Genomic DNA, 25629 nt, shown 5'->3' with positions numbered 1-25629 from the left:
AAGTCTGCACTAACTGGTCCATACTGCTAAGGATGAATAACGGGCCTAAGAAAGAGAGCTCATATTCCATTCAATCCATGTTGTAGACAGAACACTACTGATAAAGCTCTAATAGGTGGAATAAATATCCTGCAGCTTCAGACAATGAGGAGAATATTCCCATAAAATTACAGAGAATGAAAATGCCCAGTCGGAAAGCCAAGGTTTGCTTTTTGATTTCTTTAAGATGCTACATAAACTATTAACTTAAGAAGAACAATTGTCCATATACAGCACCTTGGTCAACCCAACTTTGCTCTAGAATTAGGAGAAGGCTAAATACATGATAAGGAAAATAGTGAATGAAGCAGAAGAGGCAAATGCATGATTATAGAAACACTGGGTATATGCTGAGTGTAACTGTGAGTCAGGAAGAATGAGACAAAAGGAAGTTAATGTATTTTCCTGGTCCTATGTTCATGAAGTAAATAAAAATAGGAACATGAAATTGATAAATGGTCAACTTAACTGTTTTATTAGGAGATAATCATCTAAGGAGAAATGTGGGAAAGTAGAAAAAAGACACACTAGACATACAACCTTTTTATCTGGCTGAGGAAGAGTCAAGTATCCTGCGATTGAGGCCCATATTAACTCTGCCGCTTCATACCACATGCCTAAAATCAATCAAACAAAACACAAAATGGGACACACAGAAAGAAGCAGCTAATATCTATAACGTCTGTGTTAGAAAATAATCTTGCTGGTGGCTCAGATCTGTAATCCATGCCACACAATGAGGCTGTGATCTGAGGATTCAAGTTCAAGGCAGATAAATCGAAGACGCTTATCTCTAATTAACTACTGAAAATCTGGAAGTGGAGCTGTGGAGCTGTGATAGACCTCCAGTCTTGAGTGGTAATAAGTTAAAACAGAGTGCCCAGGTCCTGAGTTCAAGCCCCCAGTATCATCACACACAAGAGGGAAGAAAGAGAAAGAAAAGAAAAAATAGAAAAGAAACAGAAAAAGCTGGGCACTAGTGGCTCATGCTTGTAATCCTAGCTACTCAGGAGACTGAGATCTGAGGATCCTGGACAAAGCCAGCCCGGGCAGGAAAGTCCATTAGACTCTTATCTCCAATAAATCACCAGAAAACTGAAAGTGTTGCTGTGGCTCAAATGGTAGAGCACTCACTTTGAATTCAGGGACTCACTTAAGAATTCAGGGACAGTGCCCAGGCCCTGAATTCAAGCTCCAAGACTGACAAAAAAAAAAAAAAAGGTTTATTGTATCTTGTTAAGAAAACTCAGGGCTGACCAGAGGAATTCTAGGAGGACACAGAACTAGAGGGAATCAGGGAATAACATACAACAGCGGGACCCATCAGCTGCCCTGGACATTGATCAAAATGAACTAAGCAACTTAATGGCATCGATGGGAGGGAGGGAACAAGTGGGAAAGAGGGAACAGCTGATGCTATGCAAAACAAAAGAAATGTACATATCACCCAATGTGGAAGAAATAACTGTATTGTCAAAGCTCATAGAACTCATAAATGTTATAGACCATGATAGACAATTTGCCCCATGAAAGTTAGAATGTGTTTGTGACTTTAAATAAGCATCACTATCCCATAATACTGTGAAATTTGGGAAATTATGTAATCACTTAATCACAATAAAGAATTTGCAAAAAGAAAAGAAAAGAAAACTCAGGGCTGATTACATTGACACAATTTGTTTTTTCAGTTGTTTCAATACTGATAATATTTTTTTCCATTTCACTGGTGAATAGTTAAGAATTATTCTAAAATTTGCATATAATATACTATCATAGTATATATAGTTATTTTAGTTTTTTAGAAGACATCTCTTAAAAATTTCAATTCTGTTAGTTTGCATAACTTTAAAGCATAATTATGGCTTGTAAATTTTGCTTGAAAAATTTGTGACTACCCTAAAGAGTGAACAAGTGAAAGGTTTTGATGAGTTTAGAAGCAAGTGCTACTAGCAGCTAGAGGCATGCATCAAGACGAAAGCTCAAACCTCATTATCATTATCACAAAAACTAGAGAAAGAGAAGCAGTTAATATATATTCATATACATTATATATTAAATAAATATTCTATATTATATATAACACACACACACATATATATATAATATAATGTCTATATAATTCAATTTCTTGCAAAACTGAGTCAGAGGTAAATTTCTCTAATGAAGCTAGAGAGAATTTTTAAATTGTATTAATATTGATAATAGCTCGGCTATTATCTATCTATCTATCTATCTATCTATCATTAATTTCATAGTTAATTATTAGTATGGCCTTGCTGTGGCTGCTCCTTCTCATCTTGAACTTCTGGACCCAAAGGGTCCAGTCTCCCAACTAGCAGAGTAAGCACCACATCCAGCTCAGCTCCTAGAATTCTAAATGTTATTCTCTCTCCAGTGAGGAAACTAAGTATCAACAATTTAACCAGATGCAGTAAGAAAATTCCGTAGTGAAGTTTTGGAGCCAGACTCTGTAAGTGCACCGTTACTGGAAGGGAGGGTTGGAGTGAGTACCTAGCTTTTGCAGAATTTGCCCTCTGATTTGTATGCAGACGGACTGAACCAGGATCTTGTCACTTTCTTTTCTGTACTGCCAGGTACCTAAAAGAAAAAAAAGGCAGGGTGGGGGTGGGGGGGTGCAGGGGTAGGACGAAGATGCCTGGAGTTACTAAGGAAATAACCTGGTAAACCAAACCATATATATATGTATATGTATATACATACATATATCCATATATATGTATATAATACCATATATCATATATATATGTACATATATATGTATATATATGATATTAGTAATTATTACGTTCCTTTCTTTTCCCTCCCAATACTGGGTTTGATCTCAGGATCAAACTCACATCACTTGCTTGCTCATGGGTGGTGATCTACTACTTGAGCTACACCTCCAGCCCTAGATTTTTGCTAGTTATTTTGGAGATGAAGTCTTAGAAACTTTTCTGCTCAGACTGGCCTTGACCCATGATCCTCTATATCATGGTTCTGAGTATTACAGACTCAAGCCTTGTATTTGGAATCAGAGAAACAGAAACACAGATGTCTGACCAAAAGTCACCTAACTCATCAGTACAAAGCCAGTTCTACGTAGTTCTGTGAACATCTAGTGTAGAATAAGGATTAGGTCATTATGCTGTGATTAAATTAGACTCTGGGCGGGACACCAGTGGCTCACGCCTGTAATCCTAGCTACTCAGGAGGCTGAGATCTGAGGATGGTGGTTCAAAGCCAGTCTGGGTAGGAAAGTCCATGAGACTCTTATCTTCAATTAATCACCAGAAAACCAGAAGTAGATCTATGGCTTAAAGTGGTAGATTGCTAGCCTTGAGCAAAAGAGTTCAGGGACAGTACCCAGGCCCTGAGTTCAAGCCCCATGACTGAAAAAAAAAACCATACACACACACACACACACACACACACACACACACACACACACACACACACACACACACACACACATATTAGAATCTGATAGGACTGGGGATAAATCACTGTGAGGATTGATGTTCTCACCTGTTGCCCCATTGTTGCTTATGAGACTGCTGAGGATATATTCTGCTTTTAAAAGTTTTCCTGAAAAACAGAGGTCAATTAAGAAACAAAGGACTTCCACTCATCTGGTCGAATCACTACTAAATAACCCCATGGTGCTGATCACTGTATGGTATATATGTGTATACCAGAGGGGAACCAGGAAGATGACACAGAACTAGAGGGAATCAGGGAAAAACATACAACAGCGGGACCCATCCACTGCACTGGACATTGACCAAAATGAACTAAGGAACTCAATGGCAGTGATGGGAGGGAGGGAACAAGTAGGAAAGAGGGAACAGCTGATCCTATGCAAAACAAAAGAAATGTACATATCACCCAATGTGGAAGAAATAACTGTATCACAAAGCTCATAGAACTCATAAATGTTATAGACCGCGATAGACAATTTGCTCCAGGAAAGTTAGAATGTGTTTGTGACTTTAAGCATCACTATCCCACAATACTGGGAAATTTGGGAAATTATGTAATCACTTAATCACAATAAAAAATTTGAAAAGAAACAGAGGTCAAATGCCATGCAATCATTTCTGAACATGCATTTTTCATATTTATTTACTTATTTTTTAAGATTTATTTTTGGTGTTTTTGAGGCAGGGTCTTACCAAGCTGGTCTGGAGCTTGTAATTATTCTGCCTCTGCCCCTGAGTGCTGAAATTAGAGGCACATACCATCAGGCCTCTACAAATAGTTTCTGTTCTAAGATAGATGTATTCTAACAAAAACCATAACTTTCCTTGAAAATATTCTGTTTTAAAAACAATCAACGGTTCTATGTAAAACTGAAAGAGATGACATTTTCAGTAGATGGCAAGGTAAGCATCCACAAAGTATCTGAAATGGCAGTTTATTTTATATATAGACATGTGCATACACACACACATATAATACTTGTACATATGTGTGCGTGTGTATGCATGTATCTAGACACCATACTAGTAGAGCAAGAGTAGCAAGAGGCTATGTGTAGAGTTGTCCATAACCAGGTTTCTTTACAGAATTATCACAAAGGAATTTAGGAAAGAAGTGTGGGGAAGCTTAGAGTTATGTGGTAGAGGTGACACTATGTATTTTATCCAGTTTGAGCACGTAAAGGTTGATTTTTCTGGGTTAAATCTGCTCAACCCTGGTCCATCTGAAATGTATTCCTGCAACAGGTTTAACAGCAGGGGAGAGAAGCAGGTAAAGAGAATGGGGAGAAAGAATAGAGATATAGCTCATGCTAATAGCTTGACTGCTAGCATACACAGACCATGAGTTTGAGTCCCAGCTCTGCAGGAAAAAAAGAAAAAGACAGAGAAAGAATAAAGCAGAGGAAAATAGGAAGGAGAAGTTAAAAAGTTCAAAGAGAGGGGCTGGGAAGGTGGCTCAGTGGTAGAGCGCTTGCCTTGCATGCCTGAGGCCCTGGGTTGGATTCCTCAGCACCACATAAGCAAAAAGAAAAAAGCCGGAAGTGGTGCTGTGGCTCAAGTGGTAGAGCGCTAGCCTTGAGCTGAAGAGCTGACGGACAGCGCCCAGGCTCAGAGTTCAGGCCCCACGACTGGACCCAAAAAAAAAAAAGTTCAAAGAGAATGAAAAACCCATATAATCACAATAACATTTCTAAGAGGAAGTAGATTCAGAGCTGGGGAAACACACTCAGAAGAAACTCTAACATTCAAGAAACTTACCTAACCTTAAGGGAGGGAAAAACATTCAATCCACCTTTAGACACAATTTGGTGAAGCTATTAAAAAGAACCCACAGTAAGAAACTCTTAAAGGAAATAAAGACAGAATATTAACACAGGAACTCTATGTAGCCTGAGAAAAAGCATTTTTAAATATTAGTACTAGCATCCCACTATGCAACACCTGAGAAACAGGCTTTAGGAATTAAAAAACAGGTTTTTTTTGTTTTGTTTTGTTTTTTGCATTCTAAGGTGTTTTGGATTGTGGCAAGGGTGCAGGCAGGTCATAGATTGGTAGGTAGCTGGCCATTGCCAAAATAATCTTCCATTTGAAGTTAATAAGAAATACTTTAGTATTGCATTTTTACATCTTTCTTTCTCTTCCTTTCTTTCTCTTTCTTCCCTGTCTTTCTCTCCTTCTTTCTTTCTTATTTGTTGAGAGACCAGAACTTAAACTCCATACTTGATGCTCTTTGCTCATTGGCTGGCACTCTACCCACTGAGCCACATCTCCATCCACTTCACTTTTTGTCTTCTTAGTTTCATTTTGCTAATGAGTTATTTTGTTGTATTCATGCCAGTGGTAAAGTTTCCTTGGCAGTGAGAAGCTCTTCTCAGCACTCAAAACTGCCAGAACGTCCTTCTCCCTTTTCCGGCTCTTTCTCTTGGGTGGCTACATTCTTGTATCTTACAAAAAGAACTTACATGCTCTACCTGTTTTGTGGGTAATGTCTTCCAATTACGACAACTTTTGCAAAAAGATATTGATTTTCACCTCAATTGCTCTGTCGCTCTCAATATGTGTGTGTAAGTTTGCATATGTATATGTATATATATAAATATATGTATTTACAAGTTAAAAAACATGAATGTCAGATTGTCTTTCTTAGGGCGTCCTACATGGTGAGAAACATGGTGGACTTCTGGCCCTAGGACCCCCTCTTTGCACTATTTTCCTATTCCTTTCATAGTTTCTTCTGTTTTCAAATAACTCTGTCTGCTTTAAACACTTTTCTGCCCTTTTAATCTCTGGTTGGTGGAGAAAAGGAATTCAAACCCTAGACAGCGTCCACAGTAAACCTGTTTATCCATGGCGAGATGGACTGCCCTCTTCTTTTACCATGAGTGCTCCTCCTGACGCTTTCTAATACACTTCCTCTCTCTACTTCAAGGCTTCCAAAGGCTGAGATGGAGCCCCTATTTCCATGTAACCTGTTCCTATACCCCCATGCTTCCTCCCATGGTCCCCATCCTCCTCCCTCTCCGAATCTACTTGGAGGCTCCAGATAAGATTTTTGGACAGCAGTTTACATATGGAAGACTTAACTCTGAGGCTGGGATACTTGTGGAGAAGAGCTCCAACTGTTGGGACATGAGAATCGGGACCTTTGCCTTTCAGCGTGATGCTGTGAGCAGAGGATCTCACCATTCCTGATGATGCTGTGGCTTGCTCCTTCTCAGAGGGAAAAATACTCTACCATCTTGGTTGGAGACAGGAGGGAAGGAAACCAAAGGAACCCAAAAGAAATCTGAGCAAGTGCATACAGTGATTGTGGTCCACATTCTTCTTTCTTTGTGTTTGTGCCAGTGCTGGAGCTTAAACCCAGAGCCTTGCACTCTTCTTTAGATTTCTACTCTACCACTTGAGCCACACCTCCACTTCTGACTTTTTTTTGCTGGTTAATTGGAGAGAAGAGTCTAAAAGACTTTCCTGCCTGGGTTAGTTTTGAACCTTAATCTCTCAAATCTCAGACTCCTGAGTAGCAAGGATGACAAGTGTGAACCTGGCTTCAAATTCTTGCTCAAAACCAACACTAGCCCACCATGGTGCTGCCAGCCCTCATCTGTGTCACCCCCAGAATTTGTCCCTTATGCCATTGTACTCCAACACCACCAGGTGCATTTGTTGTTAGGTTACTTCATGCCTCAAACATCTTTGCTGCTCTCAGGAACATTTGGAACAAAGTATTTTCTTTCTCAGTTCAATTCTGTCTCCGGAGTTGCACTAGAAAAGCCAATAATAAGACATGTGAACAATTGATACGCATTTGCAAGAACCTAAAAGGAAATGAACTTGGGGCTCTTAAGATAATTTCCAGGTTTGGAGGTGTGGCTCAGTTGGTAGAGTGCTTGCCTGTAAAGCATCAGGTATTGAGTTCAAGTCCGAGTCTGGGACCTAAAAAATAAAAAGCTTTCACAAGCCCATTTTTTCCCCTGTCCTTTTCTTTCTTTCCTTCCTTCTCTTTCTTTCCTTCCTTCTCTTTCTTTCTTTCTTTCTCTTTCTTTCTTTTTTTCCTTCTCTTTCTTTCTTTCTTTCTCTCTTTCTTTCTTTCTTTCTCTTTCTTTCTCTTTCTTTCTTTCTTTTTCTTTCTCTTTCTTTCTCTTTCTTTCTTTCTTTTCTTTCTTTCTTTCTTTCTTTTCTTTCTTTCTTTCTTTCTTTTCTTTCTTTCTTTTCTTTCTTTCTTTCTTTCTTTCTTTCTTTCTTTCTTTCTTTCTTTCTTTCTTTCTTTCTTTCTTTCTTTCTTTCTTTCTTTTCTTTCTTTCTTTCTTTCTTGTTGGTCATGGGGCTTGAATTCTGGGCCTAGGCACTGTCCCTGAGCTCTTGAGCTCAAGGCTAGCACTCTACCATTTGAGCTATAGCACCACTTCCTGTTTTCTGGTTGTTTATTGGAAATAAGAGTGTCATGGACTTTCCTGCCCGGGGTTGGTTTTGAACCTTGATCCTCAGATCTCAGCCTCCTGAGTAGCTAGGATTACAGGCGTGAGCCACCAGCGCCAGGCTTTCCATGTCCTTTTCTTTCTGTCTCTTCCTTTCTTTATTCAGCAGCTCAGTGTAGTCACTACACTCCTTTTCAAAGGAAATGAATAACATTTAACGTCTTACAGGCCAGAATATTAAAATAATAGCAGTAACTAACATCAAGCAATAGAAAAAAGAGCTTAAGTTTTGTGTTTGGGAGGGGGAAGAGGCCTTTACTTCTGGAAATAAGAACAGCAAAGCAGGCTGCATTTCTAAATCCAATGGGTACTGGTAATTTAAGTAATTCTGGAATTCTTTGCAGGTGGACTTGGCTGTGACACATCACCGGCCCCCTCTCCCCTCGAAGCCCCCTACTTTCAGCTCTCCATCTTAAGTTAGACTGTCAGCCTCATTTTTCATCTCATTCAATGTGACAGGAGGGAAAGAAAAAGATACTTTCAGACCTAATCAGGTACTGTACCGGTGTTGTGAATGACAAGGAAAAAAAAACCAACCCTCAAATTGCTTCAGTGGGTTTGTTAGCTTCATTGTTAGCTTAGTCAAGTGGCCCTACAGAAAGAAGACAGGAGAGCTAAGAGAAAATACTAGAATTCTAATCTGCTTTTTAAAGGCTCTTGGTCAGAAGTATAGCAATTCAGATACCCCTGTTTGAAAGCAGCAGGATAGATTTGTTAGGGGACAAAAGCTCCAATTAGTATTTTCCACACCCTTTCACAATTTTCTTCCCTGCTTTTGGCTCTGAAACCCTTTATGCCAGGGCCTTTGTGCCGGCAGAGAGGCGGGTGCAAAGGCTGGCGCGGCGGGAGAGAAGCGGGGCAGAGGTGGCACGCAGGCCCCTGTGCCCTTGGGCGCCTGCAGAGTTCAAGTAGCTCTGCAGCCAGGGGCAGATGAGGATCAGACGACCCAGGACACAGAACACAGCCTACCTGAGTTGACAGATATCCTGGCCTGGCGAATAACCACCTGAGGGGCGATGGGTGTGGCTGGCTGCAGCTTATGCAGGCCCTTGGCCACCTGCAGGAGTTTTCCAGAAACATCGAGTCCATACAGGAACCTGTCCATCAAGAAGACGATGGCCGAGGCCACCGCACAGTCCTGAGCCACTATGGAGGCTCGCAAGGCCGCCTGGAGATGCGAAATAGAGCAGACAAAGAAACATAGCCAGGACCCTAAAATAAGACCTGCCCCCCACACCCTGCCCCCATCTTGGGGCTCTTAATTAAAACAACAGCCCAAATGATGATGATGGAGGAGGAGGAGGGGAGAGGGAAAGGAGGAGGAGGAGGAGGGGGAGGAATAAGAGGAGGAGGAGGAGCGGGGAGGGGGAGGAGGAGGGGAGAGGGGAAGGAGGAGGAGGAGAAGGAGAAGGGGGAGGAGGAAGAGGAGGAGGAGGAGGAGGAGGAGGAGGAGGAGGAGGAGGAGGAGGAGGAGGAGGAGGAGGAGGAGGAGAAGGAGAAGGAGAAAGAGGAGGAGGAGGAGAAGAAGAAGAAGAGAAGAAGAAGAAGAAGAAGAAGAAGAAGAGAAGAAGAAGAAGAAGAAGAAGAAGAAGAAGAAGAAGAAGAAGAAGAAGAAGAAGAAGAAGAAGAAGAAGAAGAAGAAGAAGAAGAAGAAGAAGAAGAAGAAGAGAGAATTTAGATGAGTTGATTAAGGATAAAATATTTTCACCATTCCGTTTACTCCCCCCCCCACGATGATCCTAAAATTATACAATATGCAAAGTATCAAGGACAAAAAGGAATCAAAGTAAGCCATGGTTTTCACTACTCATCCTCTGTCTTCCACAGATCCCTCAGTACTGTCTCTGTCCTCCCTGACAAGGATGTCAGAGGGTTTCTTCCAGAGCTTGTTTATCTCTCTCTTCCCTCCCTCCTTCTCTCCTGCATTCCTTCCCTCCTTCCATCTCTTTTTTCCTTATTTTCTCTCTCCTTTCCTCCTTCTTTCTCTCATCTTCTTTTTCCTTTTACACCCTCTCTCCTTCTCCTCTTTTTCCTTTAGTCATCATTATATCTGTATGAACTCTCCACATCAATATATAACACCCTGCTTTATTTATTGAATACACTTCTTTTTTGAGACAGGGTATCATTAAAAAATTAAATTGTTATTATAAAGGTACAGAGGTGTTATAGTTACATGAGTCAGATAAACAGTGCATTTCTTTTTGGACAATGTCACCCCTTCCAGCCAGGCTGGCTTTGTCTAAACTCATGCTATACCTGCTCCAGCCTCTCAAGTAGCTGAACTTATAGGTGTATTGCTCTATGCCCAGCTCTGTGGCATACATTTTAATTAACTAAACATCATCATGTTTAGTTAATGAACAAGAAATGAAGAAACCTGGGGCTGGGAAGGTGGCTCAGTGGTAGAGCGCTTGCCTTGCATGCATGAGGCCCTGGGTTCGATTCCTCAGCACCACATAAGCAAAAAGAAAAAAAGCTGGAAGTGGTGCCATGGCTCAAGTGGTAGAGTGCTAGCCTTGAGCTGAAAAGCTGAGGGACAGCACCCAGGCCCAGAGTTCAGGTCCCACAACCGGACCCCCCCCCCAAAAAAAAAAAAGAAATGAAGAAACAGGTGTGACATGAAAATGTAACATGAGGGGGAAGTAAAAATAGCAAATAAATAATAAAATAAAGTGCGTAAGTATTTTCTATGGGAAAATGCTATGTTAGACCTTAGAATGGTTTATACAATTACAAGCCTGAATGAGGCGGTCATTCACTGTTATTATTATTTAAATTTATGACTACTATTTTTATATGCTACACAAAACCAAGCGGAGTGGTTTGTAAGCATGTTTGTTCACAAATGAAGGCTGAAAAGCAGCGTAAGCATTTGCCTATTACAGTGTTACGCTACGAAGCACCACTTTCTTCACATCACAGTCTTAAGTACTAACACTCATCTGGAAAAATAAGGTGCCAGCCACAGTGTGAACCTTGTTAGATGAATAATTCACCCAGTCCTCACAGCAATCAGAGGCTGGTTCTATCTTAAGCACGTTTACAGAAGGGACACTGGGGATTCAGAGGCTGAGTCACATGTTCCTGTCACATGACCTGCGACATGGTGACCTGTCACATGACCAGTGCACATGGCTTCTGTGGTCATCTACCTAGAGAAAGCTGGAGGGTTGGATAGCATTTAAGCTAATACCTACTATAAATTCAGTCACTGCTCTCAGCAAGGCTTAAATTTGACAAATTGAAAATGTTTAAACCCAAACTCTTGAGGCTGAAATAAAAGGGTTGATTGAACTGTGAACAAATGCTAGCCAGAGAAAGGGCCTGGTCTTGGAGCAAGTTTCCATTACTTCCAAAAGCAAAGCCAGGTAGTGGCTAAGGTTAAGTCTTTGTATTTTTATAAAGAAAATTTAGAGAATGGAGACATGAGTTATTTACTGTGGGTCTGCAATGTTTATAGATAAGAGGGTGGGAATATGCAAAGAGAGGGAAGCTTTGGGGTAGGAGGCTGTCCAATAAGAAGGACTGATTTCTTTTTTGTGCTTCTGGATTGGTTGGGTTGTAATTCTTGCTTCTGGATTGGCTGGGCTGTAATTCTTGCTTCTAGATTGGTTGGGTTGTAGTTCTTGCTTCTGGATTGGTTGGGCGATCATTCTTACTTCTAGATTGGTTAGTTGTAATTCTTGCTTCTGGATTGGATGGGCTGTAAGATGTGGTGGCATCTAGGGGTTGTGATGGGATTAAGGTTTTATTCCTGTCACCCTCTCCTGGCTGTGAGGACCTTGCCGAGTCCTTAGTAACCAGCAAATGCCTTTTTGACCCTTGATGTGTGGTTCTTCTCTGCCTTCTCTTTGGTCCCCATGTGACCTTCCAAACCCTGAAGCAACCTGCAAGAAACCACTGAAAGACCATGTTCAGAGGCAGGCTGCTTTTCAGAGGTGACCCCTTGCTCTTTTCCTTGCTGATAATAACAGTTTCCATCTTTGCAGCTCTACCTGGCTTGTGAAGAATGTTCACACCTACCAGCTAATTTAAATTTTTAACCACCCTCAAAAAGAAAAGAGGAGCCAGCACTGGTGGTAATCACAATGGTAATGTTCACTACTCAGGAAGCTGACATCTGAGGATTGTGATTCAAAGCCAGTCCTGGCAAGAAAGTTTGTGAGGCTTTTTATCTCCAAGCAACTACCAAAAAGCTGGAGGTAAAGCTGTGGCTCAAGTGGGAGAATGCTAGCTTTGAGGAAATTTTACTCAAGGTACTATGTCCAGGCCTGGGTTCAAGTTTCAGGACCAGTATGCATGTGCACATGTGCACACACACACACACACACACACACACACACACACACAGAATTAAATGAGGAACTGAGTCTGAGAGCTTAGGTTACTTCCTAAATTGAAAAAATTTCAAGGTAGACAAAGCCAGACAGGATCTCCTCCTCCCCTCTTCCTCTTCCTCTCCCTCTTCTTCTTCCCTTTCTCTTCTTTCTCCCTTTTTATTTATCATTGTATTTATCGACTTGTGATATGAAGCACATAACATACCATTTATTGAAGTGTATACTTCTGTAGTGTTAAATATTCTCACACGGTAGCAAAGTAAATTTCCAAAAGTTTTCATCATCCAAATTTGACCATCAACGTATTTAGCAACTTCTCCTTCCCCTAAATCTGGTCAACCCACCATTCTATTTCCTGTTCCTATGAATCCCAGTACTTCAGATATTCTGTATGAATGAAGGCCACATTGCATTTGGATGCCTGGCTTGCTTCTTTCAGCGTGGTACCTTCAAGGTTCATCCTTATTGTAGTATGCGACATTTTCTCCTTTATAAGGTCAAATGTTGTTCCATTGTGCATGTGTACTATAGGTTGTTTATGCAAATTCTCAGCTGTTGTGAAGAGTTCCACACGATCATAGATGTGCACCTGCCTTTTTGAGACCCTGCTCCAATTCTTTTCTTGAGATGGGAACTCACGGGGCTGGGGGTTTAGCCCAGCAGAAGGGCACCCGCCTGGCGTGCCCAAGGCCCTGGGTTCGGTTCTCAGCCCTAGTTTAAAAAAAAAAAAAAAAGAGATGGGAACTCACCATATAGCCCAGTCTGGTCTCAAATTTAGGATCATCCTGCCTCATAATCCAGAGGGCTGGGATTAGAGGCATAAACTACCACATCCGGCTACAATCCTTTTGGCTATATTTACACCCCAAAGTGGGATTTCTGGATTATATTAGAGTGTTTTTTGTGTGCTGGAGGGTTCATACTGTTTTAATAGGGGTCACACAACATTTTTCCATCTCAAACAACAGGATTCCATTTGCCCCACATTGTAGCCCACAAGTGTCTCGAGGGTCAGTTGGTCCCCTGCTTTTCCTCTGTGGTTAGATCAAGGTCATTTGGAGCAGTGCCTATTGGAGCAAAATAGTTCTTTGGAGCTAGTGCTGAATTCACTATTGAGTCTAAGCAGTGGGTGTAGGAGCGCTGATCTATCATACCCTTTATTGTGATGAGAGTATGGTAAGGGGAAAAAGACAAAAACAAGTTCCCACGAAAAGAGTGTTTCTGTTATATATATATTTGGGTCCGGTCATGGGGCCTGAATTCTGGGCCTGGGTGCTGTCCCTCAGCTCTTCAGCTCAAGGCTAGCGCTCTAACCACTTGAGCTACAGCGCCACTTCTGGTTTTTTGCTTTTTGCTTATGTGGTGCTAATGAATCGAACCCAGGGACTCAGGCATGCAAGGCAAGTGCTCTACCACTGAGTCACCTTCCCAGCCCCATCTGTTGTATATTTTTAAAAAGAGAAAGGAGAAAAAAAACTTCTCAGAAGATAGCTTTAATGTTGGTGCTTTGAAATTTCCAGAAGAACTATATGGCTCAAATGATAGAGAGCTAGCATTGAGTATGAAAGCTTAGTGCCCAGGCCCTGAGTTCAAGCCCCAGGACTGGCACAAAAAAAAAGAAAGAAAAAGAAAAAAAAAGAAAGAAAAATAAACAAAAAGAAATGTGGACAATATCTCTTTGTATGCTGTTTCAGGGTTGGAGAGAATTTGGGTCACACAGTCAGCACAGAGTAAGGCGAATTGTAGGTGTTTAGTTGACGACATAGAACACCATGGAAGAACTCCATCATTTTATCCTTCTGTGACAAAATATTAACAATTGGCAAAGGCTGGTTCTGGAAGTAAGTGTGGGTGAAATGTTTAAGAGACTCACTTCTTCCTCTTCCTCCTCCTCCTCCTCTTCCTCTTCCTGTCCCCCTCTCCTCCTCTTCCTCCTCCTGCCCCCCTCCTCCTCCCCTTCTTTTTGTCGGTCCAGGGTCTTGAACTCAGGGCTGGTCCCTCAGCTCTTCAGCACAAAGCTAGCACTCTACCACTTGGGCTACAATGCCACTTTTGGCTTTCTGGTGGTTAATTGGAGATAAGAGTCTCATGGACTTTCCTGCCCGGGCTGGCTTTGAACTGCCATCCTCAGATCTCAGCCTCATTGAGTAGCTAGGATTACAGGCATCAGCCACAGGCTCCCAGCTCCTTTCACTTCTTGTCATCTCTTCACCCACTCTGAGGATTGATGGATATTCCTAGAAACCAGGAAGGAAAAAATAAGAGGCCCAGGTCCTGTGGGGCCAAGTAGCCTTCTGTGCACTCACGTGTGCTTTGCTCTTGGCTGTGGCCAATGGAGGAGCCCTCCCCCAGCACCTGTAAACGGAGGCTGGGAGCAGGCCTTTCTGCGCCCCTCCTGAACACGCCGTATCTTTGAGCAGAGAACATTGCCTAATCTATTTTTCCCCCTTCTCCTCTTAATAGATCGGAGCACAAAAGCCCAAGAGAGGGTGACCTGCCAGACAAAAGGGTCTTTGAGTTCCATGGAAAAGTAGACTTGGAGGAGGATGGAAAGGATCCAAGTGGCCCTATTATTTCCACTTGCACTAATTAGACATTTTTCTGTCAGCTATTGAGGACCGCTGAGAGGCCAAACTCACTGAATTCATTTCTAAAGTGTTTACAGAAGTTTGCATCTGTTTGTGTCTCTTCAGGAGGAAAATAAGCACTTCAATAGCATTGTGGAAAATCTAAACGAAGCATCCTATTCTAGAGGACCTTGGCATCGTTGGCAGCTGCATAATTTAGCTCGGTTCAGGGCCCAAACCCCTCACATCTCTCTCCAAAGCCTAACGATGCAAAAATGCCGTCGAAGTCATCTCAGGAGAATCTTTTCTTTTCTTTCTTTTTCTTTTTCTTTTTCCTTTTTGCTCTCCCTCTTTTGAGACGGCAGCATGCTGTGCACGAAATACAGAGTTAGGTGGCTATCATTCTTGCAGCCGGCTCTCTTGTGTGTCTACCAGCACTCTGAGAAATTAATACCCACTTTCATTTGCTGCCAACGGAGCGGAGAGTGAATTCCTCAACAGCAAAGCAGAATGTATCACCCATCCTGGAATCTCCCTGCTATGTATGCTGGGGGAGCATTATGACATCAGAAGGGGAGAAATGAAAAGAGTCAGGGTGTGTGGTAGGGAAGGGATAACTAAAAAGAAAAGTCTCTCTAGTGGCAAAATGGGCCTGGGTTATGCACAATTAGAATTGACATGAAAGAGAGCTCCTCCCCTCCCCCACCTCCTAAAAAAAATAAAAGGAAGAAAAAGAAAATAACATAAAAACCCGAACCCAAAGACAACACACACACACAGTGTCTTTGAAATGCATATTGATCTACACAGAATTTGATTCTGTGGAGTGTTCTTTTTGTTTGGATTTTTCGGGCCACCACAGACTGGCCATGTCAGCAGACCCACAAATATGATCTTTTGGGTCATGTCACACTGATGCTGTCATGCGAGCAACTAAATAAGAATTCTGTTGGCTTTTCTCAAAGACTGACTTCAAGATAAAAAGCATCCAAACAACACCAAACTCGATTTTGTTGTTGTTGCTGTAATTGAGTGGCCAGGTCAAATGACATATTTAGAACTGGTTATGAGAATGTGCCGAATTCTAAAAGACAGGCTTACAAATGCACACACACATGCACATGCGCGTGCGCGCGCGCGCGCGCACACACACACACACACACACACACACACACACAACCTATGTTGTGTTTTCACATCTGTTGTCAGTTTGGGAAATCTGGGGTTCTAATTGAGTTTAAGGCACAAAAGGAACTTCATGGCTAGCAGGCTGAGTCAGGTGGCTAAGGAATTAAACCACACAATGAGATTTTGATACACAGATGATTGAAAAAATGCTAAAGAGCTTTTTCTAAGAGCTTTTGCTGAACAGCAACAAGGAAAAGTGTGCTGTTTGCATGGTTCCTGGCATTAGTGCCAACCCCTCCCCATCCTGCGCATCGAGTTTGGGTCCTAGCTATGGGTTCAAAGCCACGATACGTTCACACCAACGACAATGACAGCTGTTCTCCCAGGGGGCCGCGGGAGGGGCCTCAGAGCTGAAGCCATCTGGCATAGCAATTGGCAGGAGCAGTGTGAAGGGAAATTATTGCTGCAGAGCAAATTGGAAGATGGGGAACAGGAAGGGTAGGATGGGTGGGTGGGGAGAGCATGTCCCGAGGTGAAGAATTAGCAACATAAATGAGACGTGATTGATGCTTGCATAGTTATGCATCAACAGGACAAGCCCAGGAACAGTAGCATGGATCAAGATGGACTGATCAAGGTTAAAGGAAGACCAACCATCACACACACCAAGTTCGTCCATCCACGAAATGTGAGAAGGAGGAGAAAAGAGAAAGACTCAACTTCTGTAAGGTTTGCGCCATGGATCAATTAAGATCGCCTTGGCCTTTCCTTCATTTTACCAGTGGAAAATACAGATTGGAAAACAGTTGTAAGCCTTTCTTTATCTCAATACCTAAAGAGAGCTGGGCATCAGTGGCTTATGGCTATAATCCTAACTACTCAAGAGGCTGAGAGCTGAAGATAGTGGTTTGAAGTCAGCCTCTGCAGGAAAGTCTCCAATTAGCTAACACCCCTCTCCTCCAAGTAAAAGAAGTGGGAAGTGTAGCTATGGTAGAGTATTAGCTTTGGACACAAAAAGCTCAGGGACAACCTCCAAGCTCTGAGTTCAAGCCTCAGTACCAAAACACACACACACACACATACACACACACATACTATATATATATACACACACACATATGTAAACACATATATATATATGTACATATGTTATATGTATGCTTTATATATACATACACATACACACACATATAAATTCCAGCAATAAGTTGTTAAAACTTTCAAAGTGTGACAGATCACATATATAAAGGCTACTTCTTTTTTTGTTGTTGTTGTTTTTATTTTTTGGTCAGTCGTGGGGCTTGAACTCTGCTCTTGGGCACTGTCCCTGCTCTTCAGCTCACGGCAAGTGCTCTACCACTTGAGCCACAGTGCCACTTCTGGTTTTCTAGTGGTTTATTGGAGATAAGAGTCTCACGGACTTTCCTGCCAGGGCTGGCTTTGAGCTGAGATCCTCAGATCTCAGCCTCCTGAGTAGCTAGGATTACAAGTGTGAGCCACTGGCACCCGGCTGTAAAGGCTACTTCTAAGAGGAGGCCTATCAAATCAGTTCTAATACTCAAAATCATATTTTTTCTCAAAGATTTGGATTAAAAATGACTTCATTTTTTCTTTATGGTATGTAATACTCCATGGTATATATGCCCTATGTTTTCTTTATCCATTCTTCTATTGTTGGACACTTTCTTTAAGTCCATTATTTAGGTATTGTGAACAGTGCTACAATAAACATGGATATATTGGTATCCTTGTTATATATTGATTTATACTTGGTTAAATATATGCCTGATCAGGCTATGGCAGGATTTCTTTGGTGTTTGCTGGGATATCCCCTTTTACATTTCAAGCATTGTATCTCTTTTCTTTAAATAGGGATTTACCAGTGGTGTTTATTTTTTCAAAGAAGTAATTTGCTGTTTCATTGATTACTCCTCCTCCTCCTCCTTCTCCTCCTGCTCTTCTTCTCCTTCTTTTTTGCCATTCCTGGAGCTTGGACTCTAGGCCAAGGCACTGTCCCTGAGCTCCTTTTGCTCAAAGTAAGCACTCTACCACTTGAGCCACAGTGTCACTGTGCCACTTCCGGCTTTTTTGAGTAGTTTATTGGAGATAAGAGTCTCATGGAGTTTACTGCCTGGGCTGGCTTTGAACCTTGATCCTCAGATCTGTCTCCTGAATAGCTAGGATTATAGGCATGATCCACTGGTAACCAGCTTTCCATGACATTTTAATTAAACATATCCAGCCACAATGTACATATGAACAAAAAGCTTCTTATGACAATAGTACAAACTTTAAAATGTTTAAAATATTATTTTAATCTTTACTTCATTATTCTTAAATTTTTATAAGAATCTGTATAACATAACGTATAGTACATAGCTTGTCCAAAAGATTTTACTGATGAAAGCTAGATATGGGGGTGCAAGCTTTAAGCTCAGCATTTAAAAAGTGTTATTATAAAGGTTATATACAGAAGGATTACAGTCACATAAGTCTGGTAAAGAGTACATTTCTTTTTGGGCAATATCACCTGTTCCCATGCTGTCCCTAATCCCAGTACTTAGGAAGCTGAGAAAAGAGAATCATTGAAGAACAGGACTTGAAAAACAGCCTAGGCAACATAGCAAAAGCTTGAACAAAATAAACAAAATATCTCTACCACACAATTTGTTACTCGGGCATGAACAAATAAAATTTTAAAAAAAGGAAAGGAGAATTATGACAAGTGATTCATAATGATTGTCAGTAGACAAACATTTTGTATGCTATATAAACAATTTTTTTTAAAAGACTGTATTAGTTGGGGGTTTTGGTGGCTCATACTTGTAATCTTAGCTACTCAGCAGGCTGAGATCTGGAAGATCATGAATTAAAACCAGCCCTGGAAGAAAAGGCCAAGAGACTTCATCTGCAGTTAACCAGCAAAAGGGTGGTTCAAGTGGTAGAGTAACTGGCTCTGAGCAAGCATGTGAAATGAGTTGAAGGCCCTCACTTGAGTTCAGGCCATGGTTCCAATAACAACAAAAAAGATGATTATTAAACCAAAAAAAACCCCTAGAAACTTGAACCTAGAAATGTTTGATTCCAGTCAGGTGCCAATGGCTCACACCTATAATCCCCAGTTGTTCAGGAGGCTAACATATGAGGATCATGGTTCAAAGCCAGCCCAGGTAAGAAAGTCCATGAGACTCTTTAATTAACCACCCAAAACCCAAAAGTGGAGGTGTGGTTCAAGTGGTAGAGCACTGGTCTTGAGAAAAAAAAAGCTAAGGTAGAGTAATTTGGTACTGAGTTCAAGCCCCAGTACCAGCCCCAAAGAGAGAAAGAAAAAGTGTGTGTGTGTGTGTGTGTGTGTGTGTGTGTGTGTGTGTGTGTGTGTGTGTGTGTGTGTGTGTATGGTATATGTCTTTATTTTTGCTCTTATGATTTCATCCAGCTTGTTTGATGAAGTGGGCAAGTGACAAGATATGGTGACAGTATGGTATGGGAATGAGGCACTGAGAGAAGAATTGGGGTTTGATTCCAGTGTCCCTACATTCTGTAGTCTAGCTTGGGAGTGTCTTTCACGTGTACGAAGCCACTCACCTCCCCTGCAAAATGGGGCATCATAAATTCCACTTTGCAAGGCTGTCGAGATGTTGTGAAGAATAGATCGGACGCCATTCTACCTAACTGACAGTGCATATTTGCTGATCTACAAAGGTGACGTGTTCATATACGTCAACCTAAATAAGCCAAATCTAGGGATATGACATTATTGCTCACACTCCTTATTTACTCAATACATGCAGTGTGGGAGGTGACAGTCTTCTACTTACAAGCACAGTGAAGACACTACTACTTAGTTTCTGGAGGTCATCACTTTCTCTGTCTGTCTGTCCAGCACTTGAACTTGTTCGTCTCCTGCTAGCACTTTGAGCTGCTCTGCCCTGGCCATGTCTTCCCAGTCAACGGCTGCCAGCCTTGGCTCAGCTTTCAGACCTCATTATAAGGAGACATGAAATCCACAGAGTCATCCCCCATCAAAGGGATAACTCGCATGCCTGATTCTGTGGCAACCAGAGTTTCATTGGTAGAATCTTAAGAACAAGCCACCATTTTAATTTATCTTCTATTGAAACTTGAAAGTACCTTATTAAAAGGATAGTTTTTTTTTTGGCAGAGTTTTAGAGCAGAGTTTAAGTCCTTGGTGACTTTAATCATACTCTATCTTAAGGTCTGGAAATGCCTAGGCCTTGGAGCTAATATTTATCTTCTAGGCTCCATTCTCTTGCAACTTAATGGACACTTATTACATTTATTTTTGGAAGAATCTGAATCTTTTACCTGTCTTCTTCTCTAAGCAAGAATCACAATAGTCAGCAGAAGAAATTAAAGTGTTAAAAGCCGGCGACTGGAATTTGTAAAACTTCTATTATAATGAATTGTGCTCTAGAGAAAAAGTAAAATTACATTTATAGAAGGAAGAATGGGGTTTGGCAGCAAAGAGAATCGGGATACAAAATATGGAGAGCTGCAGCAGACTCCAACTACCCTGTGAAGAGACGTGATTAGCCATGGGCTTGTGCAGATGCAGAGAAGAGACATCATATTTAGAGTTAGGAACCATGAGCATTGTGGTCTTGTCCTTTCTACTGACAAGAGGAACCAATTCTTACTCTTTTAGGGGTTCAGTTCCTCCAACAGTGACTTTGAGGCAGTGGGTCTCAAAATTCCCCTCTAGCTTTAATGTCTATCATCTGACAGAGAAAATTTATTTTTGATACCAATTGGATAGGAATTCCACACCTGTGCATGTGTGTGCACATGTGCACACCCACATGATCTCTGAAAATAGGAAAAAAACCATGGGAATTAGTTCATAGCAGGCCACCAAATGCAGGGGGAAAGATACAGAAACAAGAACATCACACTTAAAAGCCTTATTTTATTTGGCAAAAATAAAATTGCCATTGTCACTTAACCGAAGACCTGGCCTCTCCATTTAAAAAAAAATAATGTGAGCTTCAGCATTTGAATATATGTTCAAAATATTGCAGAGAAGTTTATGTTTAGAATATTTGATCTCATCTAGAACAATTCCTTAATACGCTCTCGCTTCCTTTATTATAATGGAATTAGCTATCTATTGTGAAGACTCAAGTATAAGCAACCAGTAATCTTATTATTCTAAGGAAAATGTTCATACATATTTATTTATATAGACACTTTTATAAGATTTCCATTTTTTGTTATATTAGTTTGCTTTAAAAAAGTTAGTTGAGGGGCTGGGAAGGTGGCTCAGTGGTAGAGCGCTTGCCTTGCATGCATGAGGCCCTGGGTTCGATTCCTCAGCACCACATAAGCAAAAAGAAAAAAGCCGGACATGGTGCTGTGGCTCAAGTGGTAGAGTGCTAGCCTTGAGCTGAAGAGCTGATGGACAGCGCCCAGGCCCAGAGTTCAGGCCCCATGACCGGACCCCCCCCAAAAAAAGAGTCTCAAAAAGTTAGTTGAGATTTCCCTGGGGTTGGAGTTCTGGCTCAGGTGGTAGAGCTCCAGCCAATGAACAAAAGCAAGCATCAGATACGGAGTTTGAGTCCCAGTCTCAGACCAAAAAAAAGAGAAAGAAATAGAGAGATTTCCCATACCCTCCTCCCCAAATGTATGCAGGAAATAATACCAGATTCCTATGTGAGAAAGATACTCTGGTTGCAATGTGGAGAAAAGTGTTGAGCTGTGATGCTCATGGCAACTACCTTTAGTCACATATTCTGAGTCTTCTCCTTCTGGGAATATGGTAGCATAGATTCTTCTGGAAGGAAGATAGCATGGCTCATTTGCATGGAAGCATTTCCACGTGCAATTTCTCATTCCTGCTTCCTCTCCGACTGCCATCACACCACTCATAACCAGTGGTATTTTAGGTGATTAAATATTGTTTCTAAGGGAGCTGACATAAAGCAGAGCCTTCCCTTGGACCTCGGATGGATGTGTAGCCAGAGTACAGAGTAAGCTTTCATGACTGTGCTGATCTATGCTTCTGGAGGCCAGACAATGTTTCCTGAATAGGCAACCTCAGCTGAGATGTGAGAACTGCATGGAACGTCACAAAGAGCCGAAGAGTGTCTCTCGAGTGGAGACAGCCGTGTGCAAGGTTAGACAGGGCAGGGCAGGGATGGCAGAGGAATTGTCAGTGAACTTTTACAGACCCAGATATTCCTAGACAGTTGGGGGTGGTATAAGATTTCTCGTTTATGCCAGGAGCCGGTGGCTCACACCTATAACCCTAGCTACTCAGGAGGCTGAGATCTGAGGATCATGGCTCAAAGCCAGCCCAGACAGGAAAGTCCATGAGAATTTTACCTCCAATAAACTGGAGGAAAAGAGCAAAGTGAACCTGGAAATCTACTCAGGTGAGAGCCCATGTAAGACATAACTGCATCTTGGACAAAGAGAGTGCTGTGGTTTGAATGGATCTCCTAAAGTTTGTGTGTTGGAAACTTAATCTCCAAAGCATTCGCGTTAGGAGGTAGATTCTCCTGGGAGGTTATTATGTCAAGAGGACTTTGCTCTCATGAATGGGGTAATGTCATTGCTTGGAGATGGGTCAGTTCTGGTGAAAGGGGGCTTGTTAGAAGAACCAATTTGGCCCTCCCTTGCACTCAAACTCTCTTTGTCTTCCACCTTCAGCCAAGAGAGGGCACGGCGTGAAGGCTCAACCTCAGGACTGGCACCATGTCCTTGGCTCTCCCAGCTTCCAGGACTGAACCAAACTAACTACAGTGCTGTATATTTTTAGCATTCTTTTATCGGCACACAGAACAGACTAAGACAGATAGAGGTGGTGGAAGTGAATTGGAGAGCTCTAGGGGGAGAACCAATGGGACCAGGTGAAGGTGGAGATAGGGCAGGCAAGGGAGAGAGGGCTGCTAGAGTGACGCTAGTTCCTAGCTTGTGCTAGTGGAGGCTGGTGGGGCCATTCAGTGGAGGACCAGACCTTGGAAGAGAACAGACAATACTCATGACCTTCAGGTGTCTTAAGACGTCCTAGAGCACAATCAAGACTGTGCACCCTTATGCCTGCTCCTGTATCCTCTAGCTCAGCTAGCAGCCTAAAGAGGCTGGGAACCTGCCCTGTCCATAGTGCCCACCTCATTCAGGTAAATGGTTACTACAGGAAGGATGGTTTGCCTCTAACTACATGCTCAGCTACACATTTGCACAACGTTTTTATTTTATTTGTTTTTTTTTTTAATTTTTGTACTTCTGGAGAGTTGAATTCAGGGCCTCACATATGCTAGGCAAACATGGTACCACTGAGTCACAACCCAGCATCAGTTGTACTTCGAACTCTCCATTTCTCTGACACGCTCTCCTTTTGAAGAGGTTCAGGGTAAGTATCTGGCAATGGTTGCATCCTCAACCTCAGTCATCTGGTTGGGGTCGGATCCCGTCTGAGCCTGATGCTTCATGTTCAGTCATGGAGTGAAGCCCTGGGGTTTGAATCAGTCAGAACAGGGGCTCTGGGAGATGGTGACCACAGATGTCTTAGCATATGTACAGCCAGCTAAATCCTACATACAGTGTGTTCTTGAATGTGAAGAACAAGAGACTTCCAGAGAGATGGAAATCTTCCTTAACTTCTTCTTTGTTAACTTTGCAAGAGAGTGGTGAAAACCAGAAGAATATATATTGAATACCTGTCATGTGTTACTCAATAGATGGAACAAATTATGTGAATACATCAAGTTTTGATAAGTGTTTCCCTCTTTCTTTTTTTTTTTTCTTTTGCCAGTCCTGGGGCTTGGACTCTGGGCAATGTCCCTAAGCTTCTTTTGCTCAAGGTTAGCACTCTACCACTTGAGTCACAGTGCCATTTCTGGCTTTTTCTGTTTATGTGGTACTGAGGAATCAAACCCAGGGCTTCATGCATGCTAGGCAAGCACTCTACCACTTGAGCCACCTTCCCAGCCCTTTCTCTTCTTCCTTACAGAAACTCTTCCAGAATATCACCTGGGTCCTTCCTTTCCCTTCCCTTCTCTTTCCTTCCTCTCTTTTCCTTCCTTTCTTTCTTTCTTTCTTTCTTTCTTTCTTTCTTTCTTTCTTTCTTTCTCTCTCCTTCTTTCTTTCTTTCTTTCTTTCTTCTTTCTTTCTTTCTTTCTTTCTTCTTTCTTTCTTTCTTTCTTTCTTTCTTTCTTTCTTTCTTTCTTTCTTTCTTTCTTTCTTTCTTTCTTTCTTTCTTTCTCTATTTCTCTCTCTTTCTTCCTTCCTCTCTTTCTCTCTTCTTTCTGTCAGGCATGGGCTTAAAGTCAGGGCTCCAATACTGTCCTTGTCAAGGCTGGCTCTCTACCACTTGAGCCACAGTTCCACTCTAGCTTTTTGGTGGTTGACTAGGAATAAAAGTCTCATCGACTTTCTTGCCCAGGCTGGCTTTGAACCATGATCCTCCAATTCGGCCTCCTGAGTAGCTAGGATTACAGATGTGAGCCACTGATGCTTGGCTTCTATTCCTTTTACATTTTTCTTGGAGCTTTATTACAAGGCTTCAGCACAAGGTGGTACCTATGTAGTATTTATGAATGGATGAATGATTTATACTTACTTCCCCCCCACTCAAGGCTAGTGCTTTACCACTTGAGCCACAGAGCCACTTCCAGTTTTTTCTGTTTATGTGGTGCTAAGGAACCAAACCCAGGGCCTTAGGCATGCGGGGCAAGCACTCTACCACCGAGCCACCTTCCCAGCTCATGTTGGCATTAATTTTATGACCATCTTTTCCTTTCTTTCCTTCTTTTGAAGGAACAGTACTGTGGTTTGAACTCAGGGCCTTCTGCCTGCCAGGCAAATGCTCTAACCCTTGAGGCACAACCAAGAACATCTTTCAAACAAAAGTTAATTCCTAGATGAGATTTGATTGTTCTCACTTACCCTTTTACTCGGCCCTCACACCACATAACTGCCTTTATTCAACTTGATATTTTATTTTCTAATAAACTCCCCCTTTGGGAGTTTATTAGAAAATAAACTCCGTTCCTCTCAGCTTTGAAACTGGTGACACTAGACTTTTTCATAGCATTTTTCCTGCAAGCTTGCAAGGATCAGCTCTTATATTTATTCATGTTTACATATTTTAATTTTTTTCATTGGATAAGCAGTTCAAAAACAAAATATTATGGCTGAGCATGGCGATGCACATCTATAATCCCAGCTCCAAAGGAAGCTGAGGTAAGAGGATCTTGGTTTGAGGCTAGCCCCAGGAAAAAGGCTGGTAGGGAGGTCTGTGGTACAACTAGGCACATGGCTCAAACGTTAAAGTGCTTAGAGGCCTTGAGTTTAAACTCTAGAAATTCCCAAAACCAAAAGAACAAAGAAAGAAACAATGAACAACACTAGAACCAAACACCACCAAAAAAAAACCCACCAAAAACAAACCCCAGAACAAATTGAAGGTACCAAGATGATCTGAAGAGACATCTTAGAAACCAACAAACACAAAAGTATTCTGGAAGGCAAACTTTTCCATTTATTAGTCATCTACAAAGTTTTTTTTTGATTGTTTGTTTTTTAGCCAAAATAGCATAAAGAAATAACTAACCATTTAATTGTTTGGAGGAGA

The 25629-nt window shown here is 41.7% G+C and overlaps 1 protein-coding gene across 3 annotated transcripts in view; it reads right to left on the bottom strand.

Moving 5' to 3' along the window:
- The window catches only part of Alpk1 (alpha kinase 1), a 98084-nt gene that overhangs the window by 18021 nt on the left and 54434 nt on the right, over positions 1-25629 (bottom strand). For 2 of the 3 annotated variants that reach the window (XM_070022472.1, XM_070022470.1), the window contains exons 5-8: positions 8966-9164; positions 3568-3627; positions 2551-2637; positions 580-656 (exon numbers count right to left, since the gene is read on the bottom strand). In XM_070022472.1, the coding sequence (XP_069878573.1) occupies positions 580-656; positions 2551-2637; positions 3568-3627; positions 8966-9164 (423 nt within the window). Of the gene's footprint in view, positions 1-579; positions 657-2550; positions 2638-3567; positions 3628-5279; positions 7611-8965; positions 9165-25629 lie in introns of those variants that run through there. The other variant, XM_070022473.1, reaches the window with a different exon arrangement.

This window comes from Dipodomys merriami, unplaced genomic scaffold (assembly GCF_024711535.1).
Source record: "Dipodomys merriami isolate MVZ:Mamm:240054 unplaced genomic scaffold, mDipMer1.0.p SCAF_15, whole genome shotgun sequence".
NCBI lineage: Eukaryota > Metazoa > Chordata > Mammalia > Rodentia > Heteromyidae > Dipodomys > Dipodomys merriami.
Note: the sequence above shows the minus strand (reverse complement) of the source record. Positions and strands in the feature narration are given on the sequence as shown.